Source organism: Armigeres subalbatus, chromosome 3 (assembly GCF_024139115.2).
Source record: "Armigeres subalbatus isolate Guangzhou_Male chromosome 3, GZ_Asu_2, whole genome shotgun sequence".
Classification (NCBI taxonomy): Eukaryota; Metazoa; Arthropoda; class Insecta; order Diptera; family Culicidae; genus Armigeres; species Armigeres subalbatus.
In genome coordinates this window covers 32,264,639-32,275,781 of record NC_085141.1, presented here as the reverse complement: position 1 = coordinate 32,275,781, position 11,143 = coordinate 32,264,639, and the positions used below count along the sequence as shown (strand labels likewise).

Here is an 11,143-nt window from a genome sequence, read left to right as displayed (position 1 = left end):
AGGAAATATTTCGCACCGCATTCACAGTTCGTCGTTATTGCAAATGTATGTTTGTCTTCCCAGATTCCTCTGGTATTACGCTTAACAATGCCTTTACTCACTTGCTACTTTCTTGTCTCAATAATAACAAGCCGTAATATCGCCATGGTTTTAGTCAAACGGAAAACAACTTTAATTACCAGTAAACAAATTGCTCTAGAGTATGAAATTAATTCGACACGTACCAGAATTGCTGAATGCCGTTGTTATTTGCATAGGCGACTAACTGCCACCGGGTCAGAATGGTCGTACCAGTTATAGATTGAACTAAAGGTAGTGGCAACAGTGAATTTCTTGGATCTTTATGAGTAAGGGATAACACTTGTCTGGTCCGTGCTAGTAAGATTGAAAAGATTTCTATGGTGAGTCACAACTATTCCGTTCGTCCTTTAAAAACTAACAAAATATCAGAGATCAATTCTATACAACTGTCATGCCAAAAGAACCGGGAAAGTTTTCGCAGATAATTATGGCAGGACTTTTACCCACTCCGTAAGCCTACGATCTGGATACTTCGAAGCGAACATCCAACGAGAATTGGGCGATGAATTATTATTATTTACTCAGGCTTTATGGAGGCAAACCGCCCTTATCTTTATCCGCAAATCGTCTTCCACTTGATCGTTCTACCTAGCTGAAACTGCAACAGAACTGAAACTGAACTGAAACTGAGCTGAAACTGAGCTGAAACTGAGCTGAAACTAAGCTAAAACTGAACTGAAACTGGACTGAAACTGGACTGAAACTGAACTGAAACTGAACTGAAACTGAACTGAAACTGAACTGAAACTGAACTGAAACTGAACTGAAACTGAACTACAAATGAGCTGAAAATGAGCTGAAATTGGGCTGAAACTGAACTGAAACTGAACTGAAACTGAACTGAAACTGAAACTGAACTGAAACTGAACTGAAACTGAACTGAAACTGAACTGAAAATGAGCTGAAAATGAGCTGAAACTGGGCTGAAACTGAACTGAAACTGAACTGAAACTGAACTGAAACTGAACTGAAAATAAGCTGAAACTGAGCTGAAACTGAACTGAAACTGAACTGAAACTGTACTGAAACTGAAACTGAACTGAACTGAAACTGAACTAAAACTGAACTGAAACTGAACTGAAACTGAACTGAAACTGAACTGAAACTGAACTGAAACTGAACTGTAACTGAACTGAAACTGAACTGAAACTGAGCTGAAACTGAACTGAAACTGAACTGAAACTGAACTGAAACTGAACTGAAACTGAACTGAAACTGAACTGAAACTGAACTGAAACTGAACTGAAACTGAACTGAAACTGAACTGAAACTGAACTGAAACTGAACTGAAACTGAACTGAAACTGAGCTGAAACTGAGCTGAAACTGAACTGAAACTGAACTGAAACTGTACTGAAACTGAAACTGAACTGAACTGAAACTGAACTAAAACTGAACTGAAACTGAACTGAAACTGAACTGAAACTGAACTGAAACTGAACTGAAACTGAATTGAAACTGAACTGAAAATGAGCTGAAAATGAGCTGAAACTGAACTGAACTGAACTGAACTGAAACTGAACTGAAACTGAACTGAAACTGAACTGAACTGAAACTGAACTGAACTGAAACTTAAACTGAACTGAACTGAAACTGAACTGAAACTGAACTGAACTGAAAATGAGCTGAAAATGAGCTGAAACTGGGCTGAAACTGAACTGAAACTGAACTGAAACTAAACTGAACTGAAACTGAACTGAAAATGAACTGAAACTGAATTGAAACTGAACTGAAACAGAACTGAAACTGAACTGAAAATGAGCTGAAACTGGGCTGAAACTGAACTGAACTGAACTGAAACTGAACTGAAACTGAACTGAAACTGAACTGAAACTGAACTGAAACTGAATTGAAACTGAACTGAAAATGAGCTGAAAATGAGCTGAAACTGAACTGAACTGAACTGAACTGAAACTGAACTGAAACTGAACTAAAACTGAACTGAAACTGAACTGAACTGAAACTGAACTGAACTGAAACTGAAACTGAACTGAACTGAAACTGAACTGAAACTGAACTGAAACTAAACTGAAACTGAACTGAAAATGAGCTGAAAATGAGCTGAAACTGGGCTGAAACTGAACTGAAACTGAACTGAAACTAAACTGAACTGAAACTGAACTGAAAATGAACTGAAACTGAATTGAAACTGAACTGAAACAGAACTGAAACTGAAATGAAAATGAGCTGAAACTGGGCTGAAACTGAACTGAACTGAACTGAAAATGAACTGAAACTGAACTGAAACTGAAACTGAACTGAAACTGAACTGAAACTGAGCTGAAACTGAACTGAAAATAAGCTGAAACTGAGCTGAAACTGAACTGAAACTGAACTGAAACTGTACTGAAACTGAAACTGAACTGAACTGAAACTGAACTAAAACTGAACTGAAACTGAACTGAAACTGAACTGTAACTGAACTGAAACTGAACTGTAACTGAACTGAAACTGAACTGAAACTGAGCTGAAACTGAACTGAAACTGAACTGAAATTGAACTGAAACTGAACTGAAACTGAACTGAAACTGAACTGAAACTGAACTGAAACTGAACTGAAACCGAACCGAAACCGAACTGAAACCGAACTGAAACTGAACTGAAACTGAACTGAAACCGAACTGAAACCGAACTGAAACTGAACTGAAACCGAACTGAACTGAACTGAAACTGAACCGAAACTGAACTGAAACCGAACTGAAACCGAACCGAAACTGAACCGAAACCGAACTGAAAATAAGCTGAAACTGAGCTGAAACCGAACTGAAACTCGAACCGAAACCGTGAACTGAAACCGAAACCGAACTGAACTGAAACCGAACTAAAACTGAACTGAAACTGAACTGAAACTGAACTGAAACTGAACTGAAACTGAACTGTAACTGAACTGAAACTGAACTGAAACTGAGCTGAAACTGAACTGAAACTGAACTGAAACTGAACTGAAACTGAACTGAAACTGAATTGAAACTGAACTAAAACTGAACTGAAACTGAACTGAATCTGAACTGAAACTGAACTGAAACTGAGCTGAAACTGAACTGAAAATGAGCTGAAACTGGGCTGAAACTGAACTGAAACTGAACTGAAACTAAACTGAACTGAAACTGAACTGAAAATGAACTGAAACTGAATAGAAACTGAACTGAAACAGAACTGAAACTGAACTGAAAATGAGCTGAAACTGGGCTGAAACTGAACTGAACTGAACTGAAACTGAACTGAAACTGAACTGAAACTGAACTGAAACTGAACTGAAATTGAACTGAAACTGAACTGAAACTGAACTGAAACTGAACTGAAACTGAACTGAAACTGAACTGAAACTGAACTGAAACTGAACTGAAACTGCACTGAAACCGAACCGAAACCGAACTGAAACCGAACTGAAACCGAACTGAAACTGAACTGAAACCGAACCGAAACCGAACTGAAACCGAACTGAAACCGAACTGAAACCAAACTGAAACCGAGCTGAAACCGAAACCGAAACCGAACTGAAACCGAACTGAAACCGAACTGAAACCGAACTGAAACTGAACCGAAAATAAGCCGAAACTGAGCTGAAACCAAACTGAACTGAAACCGTACCGAAACCGAAACCGAACTGAACTGAAACCGAACCAAAACCGAACTGAAACTGAACTGAAACTGAACTGAAACCGAACTGAAACCGAACTGTAACTGAACCGAAACTGAACTGAAACCGAGCTGAAACCGAACTGAAACCGAACTGAAACCGAACTGAAACTGAACTGAAACTGAACTGAAACTGAACTGAAACTGAACTGAAACTGAACTGAAACTGAACTGAAACTGAACTGAAACTGAACTGAAACTGAACTGAAACTGAACTGAAACTGAAATGAAACTGAACTAAAACTGAACTGAAACTGAACTGAATCTGAACTGAAACTGAACTGAAACTGAGCTGAAACTGAACTGAAAATGAGCTGAAACTGAGCTGAAACTGAACTGAAACTGTACTGAAACTGAAACTGAACTGAACTGAAACTGAACCAAAACTGAACTGAAACTGAACTGAAACTGAACTGAAAATAAGCTGAAACTGAACTGAAACTGAACTAAAACTGAACTGAAACTGAACTGAAACTGAAACTGAACTGAAACTGAACTGAAACTGAACTGAAAATGAGCTGAAAATGAGCTGAAACTGAACTGAACTGAAACTGAACTGAAACTGAACTGAACTGAAACTGAACTGAACTGAAACTGAACTGAACTGAAACTGAAACTGAACTGAAACTGAACTGAAACAGAGCTGAAACTAAACTGAAACTGAACTGAAACTGAACTGAAAATGAGCTGAAAATGAGCTGAAACTGGGCTGAAACTGAACTGAAACTAAACTGAACTGAAACTGAACTGAAACTGAACTGAAACTGAATTGAAACTGGACTGAAACAGAACTGAAACTGAACTGAAACTGAACTGAAAATGAGCTGAAAATGAGCTGAAACTGGGCTGAAACTGAACTGAACTGAACTGAAACTGAACTGAAACTGAACTGAAACTGAACTGAAACTGAACTGAAACTGAACTGAAACTGAACTGAAACTGAACTGAAACAGAACTGAAACTGAACTAAAACTGAACTGAAACTGAACTGAAACTGAACTGAAACTGAACTGAAACTGAACTGAAACCGAACTGAAACCGAACTGAAACTGAACTGAACCGAAACCGAACTGAAACCGAACTGAAACTGAACTGAAACCGAACTGAAACCGAACTGAAACCGAACTGAAACTGAACTGAAACTGAACTGAAACCGAACTGAAACTGAACTGAAACCGAACTGAAACCGAACTGAAACCGAACTGAAACTGAACTGAAACTGAACTGAAACCGAACTGAAACCGAACTGAAACTAAACCGAAACCGAACTGAACTGAAACCGAACTGAAACCGATTTGAAACCGAACTGAAACCGAACTGAAACCGAACTGAAACCGAACTGAAACCGAACCGAAACCGAACTGAAACCGAACTGAAACCGAACTGAAACCGTACTGAATCTGAAACCGAAACCGAACTGAAACCGAACCAAACCGAACTGAAACCGAACTGAAACCGATCTGAAACCGAACTGAAACTGAACTGAAACTGATATGAAACTGAACTGAAACTAAACTGAAACTGAACTGAAAATGAGCTGAAACTGAGCTGAAACTGAACTGAAACTGAACTGAAACTGTACTGAAACTGAAACTGAACTGAACTGAAACTGAACTAAAACTGAACTGAAACTGAACTGAAACTGAACTGAAACTGAACTGAAACTGAACTGAAACTGAACTGAAACTGAGCTGAAACTGAACTGAACTGAAACTGAACTGAAACTGAACTGAAACTGAACTGAAACTGAACTGAACTAAAACTGAACTGAATTGAAACTGAACTGAACTGAAACTGAACTGAAACTGAACTGAAACTGAACTGAAACTGAACTGAAACTGAACTGAAACTGAACTGAAACTGAACTGAAAATGAACTGAAAATGAGCTGAAACTGGGCTGATACTGAACTGAAACTGAACTGAAACTGAGCTGAAACTGAACTGAACTGAAACTGAACTGAAACTGAACTGAAACTGAACTGAAACTGAACTGAAACTGAACTGAAACTGAACTGAAACTAAACTGAAATGAAATTGAACTGAAACTGAAATTAAACTGAAACTGAACTGAACTGAAACTGAACTAAAACTAAACTGAACTGAAACTGAACAGAAACTGAACTGAAACTGAACTGAAACTGAACTGAAACTGAACTGAATTTGAACTGAAACTGAACTGAAACTGAACTGAAACTGAACTGAAACTGAACTGAAACTGAACTGAAACTGAACTGAAACAGAACTGAAACTAAACTGAAACTGAACTGAAACTAAACTGAAATGAAATTGAACTGAAACTGAAACTGAAATTGAACTGAAACTGAACTGAAACTGAACTGAAACTGAACTGAAACTGAACTGGAACTGAACTGAAACTGAACTGAAACTAAACTGAAACTGAACTGAAACAGAACTGAAACTGAACTGAAACTGAACTGAAACTGAAACTGAACTGAAACTGAACTGAAACTGAACTGAAACTGAACTGAAACTGAACTGAAACTGAACTGAAACTGAACTGAAACTGAAATTGAACTGAAACTGAACTGAAACTGAACTGAAACTGAAACTGAACTAAAACTGAACTGAAACTGAACTGAAACTGAACTGATCTGAAGCTGAGCTTAAACTAAACCTCAAATTAAGCTTAAACTGTGGCTGTGAGGTGAGCGGAAATTTGAATTTACCCGACTCACAGAAACATTTTTATGCGCTTACTCCACTTCCGCTAAAAAGCTGTAAATAATTTTCCTAATAAGAAATTCTCACAAAATATATATATCCAGTGATTTCCTTCTTCCAGATCTAAATGGCAAGACATCGCAACATTGTCATGCAAAAATAATTTGCATTTATTATCTGCCATAAAATTAAATGACGATAATATATCTCGTATATAGACTTCCATTAGTTCTCTACATTTTGTACGCAGCAAAAATAAATCATAAATATTGTGTTGAAGCATTCCTCAAAATAGTTCATTGCTACCAATACTTTGTGGCTTTGCTTAATATATGAGTTCTGCTTTCCCAGATATTCAGAGGAATAATGAATAAACAGACAGACGATAAGTTCGTAGGTAGGATCATTACAATTCAATAAATTTGACCACATCCTAAATCCGATTATGATTTCTGTCATTACTTCAAGCTGACAACATAGAGGCAACCAGCAATGGCAAGATATCCGTTCCAAGATTCACAGATTCCACTACTCAAAGCTCCTGTCAAGTCTTCTGCAGCCGATTCTTCATCTGCATTCTGACTATTGCCGTAATCATCCTGTCCTCGATCATCTATGCCATCTACCACTATGCGTCCCAGCTACCGGACGTCTGCAACAGTGAACAGTGTCTCCGTTCAGCGGCAGCCTTCAAGCAGAACATGGACATCAGCGTAGACCCCTGCGATGACTTCTACGCTTATGCTTGCGGCCGTTGGGCCGACGATCATCCGCGACCATCCCGACACGGTACCTACAGTTGGTTTCACGAACGGCAAACCAAAATCTACCGAATCATCCGAAACCATCTGGAAACCAATGTTACCGAATCGGATCCCAGACCGGTCGCTCAGGCCAAGTCCATGTACAAAGCGTGTTTAATCAAAACCAAGGGTAAACGTCGCGATTACACGGCCATCAAACTTCTCCTGAAGGAGTTCGACCTTCCATTGACTCCAACGTTGATCTCCAATACATCCTTAGACCGGAATCACACCTTCGATTGGATCACTTCAGTTGCCAAAATACAACGCACATTGGGATTGAACGTTATTATAGGTTTGTCAATTGAGCCGGATCATCGTGACAAGAGTCGAAATCGCATTACCTTGGAGTACGACTACAGCCCAGATGAGTTTACGTTTGCGTTAGTTGATGTGTTATTTATCGCACGCGGACGCTCCTCAATCAGTTTTTTTTCTCAACAGAGCCTACCAGTGGGCCAAGACGAAGAACCCAGTTTACAGTAGAAAAATATTGCTATCCGATAAAGTCAATGGAAATACGGATAATAACGATACACGAAAGTTGGCTAAACATTTTTCGAAACTATTGGCTTTGTTCAACCCAAATATGGAAAATGCAGAAATGAATGACAAAACTTTAAAGCTAGTAGAGCATTATGAAAATATAAAACAATCTCTACCTGAGGTTTGTAACAAATAGGTTAGCAACAAGAATCAACCACTAGGCTATAATTCAGTTTTCAGAGTCGGAGGACGATGATTTCGTATACTATACTGTCCAAGAGTTGCAAAACTTCACGGACAACTACATCAAACCGAGGAAACCGTGCCCCATCTGGCAACACTACATGGATGTCCTGTTTGCCAACCTGCCCGATGTGAAGCCATCCCTCAGTGAGCAACTTCAACAAACTCCGGAAAATGTGGAATTCCTTGGGAAACTAATCGGCGTAGTCTCGTCTCAACCCCCGCTTTTAGTCGAACTATACATTTGGACAGTTGTTGTCTCGTTTCTGATAGATCATGAGTTCAACAATGTAGACACGGAAGAGGACTGCGCTAAAATCTGCCACAAACTGATGGGGCTAGCCGTGAGCTACACAATTGCAGATAGAAGCTTCCTGGAGCAGACTAAACCGCGCATAGAGCAGATGGTCACCAACATACGGTTGGAGTTCGATCAGATGGTGCTGGAAACGGACTGGATGGATGCCTACACCAAGTACGCATCTCTAGAGAAGTCCAAGGCCATAAAGTCACTGATTGGATTTCCGGAATGGATTCTGAATGTTCAAAAACTGGAAGAGCACTATAAAGGAGTAATGATAGATATTTTGGAATAACATTTAAACCTTCTCCTAATCATTGATTGAATAGTTGCAGATTAGCCGAACCGATCATCTTCAGAATTGGATCAACGGTCTACAGTTTCTGACGGAAGCAACGCTACGATCGTGGCAACTGAACAGCAGCATTATGTGGGACACTGATCCTTCGGATGTCAATGCTTTCAATTTTATGGAGCGCAACGTAATCGGTTTGCTATCGGTACTTTAAACATTGCACATTAGGAATAAACCAAAGAGTTTCTTTCAGTTATCCCAGTCGCCATCATCCAATACCCGTTCTACCATCTTGGTTTGGAGTAAGCCTATGCCTATACGTGTGCTCACCCCTGTCAACATTCTTATTCTAAAATTTCCAGGGCTCTCAACTACGGTGCTCTGGGTGAGACCGTGGGTCACGAGATCACCCATGGATTTGACAACTCGGGTCGTTTCTACGACAAATACGGAGACGAAAAGCACTGGTGGTCCAATGATACGATACTGGAGTATGATAAACGTGCTCAATGCTTAGTAGATCTATACAGTTCATACTATGTTCCGGAGGCTAAGGCTTTTGTATTTAAGTGCTGTAATAACCTCATATGGGTGTTTACAAACTCTAATTTTTCTGCTAACAGATCAACGGGACATTAACCCTAGGAGAGAACATTGCCGACCATGGTGGACTCCGGGAAGCATTGAGGGCCTATCGGATGCACGTTGCTCGCAATGGTCCTGAAGCAGTGTTGCCAGGATTCGAAGATTTCACACATAAGCAGTTACTGTTCATCTCCTATGGGAACGTGAGTTGATTGATTACGAAAAAGTACGAGATTGTCTATTCCGCTATTTTTCCTAGCAATACTGCGAAAGTATTAGACCATCGGTTGCCAAATCCCTACTTGCTGACGAACACTGCCCTTCCAAATTCCGAGTCCTGGGGGTTCTAAGTAATTTGGTGGAATTCAGTGAAGCATTCCACTGTCCAGCCGGTAGCAAAATGAACCCAGTACAGAAGTGTCGGGTTTGGTGAATTATCGGAAACGTGTTTTTTGCATTATATTGTTATATTTATTAACCATGAATAAAACAGAATATTCAATTGATGTTTTACCTCAGAAAACAGACATTTCATAAATACATACATATATCAAATATTGAACGAAAAAACGTTAAACAAGTCTCACTTTAACGACTGCCTGAGTTCAGGCAAATATAGTATAAAGAATATAGCTCCTCAAATAACCACCAAGCATTATTTATTGCATCACAGATCATAAATACATAAAAGTCTTCTCCATTCAGCTCGGTCAATGGCTGCACTTTGCCAACCACGCAGTCTGCGGAGGGTCCGCAAATCGTCCTCCACCTGATCGATCCACCTTGCCCGCTGTGAACCTCGCCTTCTTGTTCCCGTCGGATCGTTGTCGAAAACTATTATTTTCACCGGATTACTGTCCGATATTCTGGCTACGTGCCCGGCCCACCGCAGTCTTCAGATTTTCGCGGTGTGAACGATTGATGGTTCTCTCAACAGCTGATGCAACTCGTGGTTCATTCGCCTTCTCCACGTACCGTCCGCCATCTGCACCCCACCATAAGATGGTACGCAGCACTTTCCTTTCGAAAACTCCCAGTGCGCGTTGGTTCTCCACGAGCATCGTCCAGGTCTCGTGTCTGTAGCGAACTACCAGTCTAATAAGCGTTTTGTAGATAGTCAGTTTGGTAGCGTCTTGCGGAGTCCATGGTACGTACGATTTGCAGCCACTACGCGTCTCCGAATTTCTCTGCTGGTATCGCTTTCGGCGGTCACCAGTGAGCCCAAGTGCACAATTTCTTCAACCACCTCGATTTCGTCACCACCGATAGACACTCGTGGTGGATGGCTTACATTGACCTCTCTTGAGCCTCTTCCTACCATGTACTTCGTCTTCGACGTGTTGATGACTAGTCCAATCCGTTTAGCTTCGCTTTTCAGTCTGATGTAGGCTTCCTCTCAAAGTTACGTGCCATGATATCAATTTCGTCGACGAAACCAAATAACTGGACGGACTTCATGAAAATTGTACCACTCGTGTCAATCCCTGCTCTTCGTATTACTCCCTTCAAAGCGATGTTGAATAGCAGACAAGAAAGACCACCACCTTGCCGTAATCGAGGCCGTAATCCTCTACGCGTTTCGAAGGGACTCGAGAATGCCCCTGAAACTCGAACTACGCACATCACCCGATCCATCGTCGCCTTGATCAACCGTATTAGTTTATCCGTATCAGTAATACGTTTTCGTGCATTAGTTGCCATAGCTGGTCCCGATCGATTGTATCATATGCGGCTTTGAAGTTGATAAATAGATGATGTATGGACACGTTGTATTCGCGGCCTTTCTGCAATACCTGACGTATGGCGAACACCTGGTCTGTGGTAGAGCGTTCACCTATAAATCCCGCCTGGTACTGCCCCACGAACTCTCTTGCAATTGGTGTTAGTCGACGGCATAAAATTTGGGAGCATTGTGATTGCGCGGAAGTTGCTACAATCCAGCTTATCGTCCTTTTTGTAGATGGGATACACGACATCTTCCATCCACTCCTGCGGCGGAACCTCATCCTCCCAAACCTTGGTAATCAC

At 40.5% G+C, this 11,143-nt stretch overlaps 1 protein-coding gene across 1 annotated transcript; it reads left to right on the top strand.

The window, feature by feature from the left end:
* Positions 1-261: 261 nt before the first annotated feature.
* Positions 262-9,635, top strand: LOC134219777 (neprilysin-4-like). The gene is made up of 10 exons (XM_062698646.1): positions 262-401; positions 6,754-6,799; positions 6,871-7,588; positions 7,650-7,872; positions 7,925-8,506; positions 8,565-8,724; positions 8,784-8,832; positions 8,893-9,091; positions 9,154-9,318; positions 9,375-9,635. Exons 1-10 carry the CDS (start codon positions 399-401, stop codon positions 9,546-9,548), a joined length of 2,319 nt encoding a protein of 772 aa, XP_062554630.1. The 5' UTR covers positions 262-398; the 3' UTR covers positions 9,549-9,635.
* Positions 9,636-11,143: the final 1,508 nt, after the last annotated feature.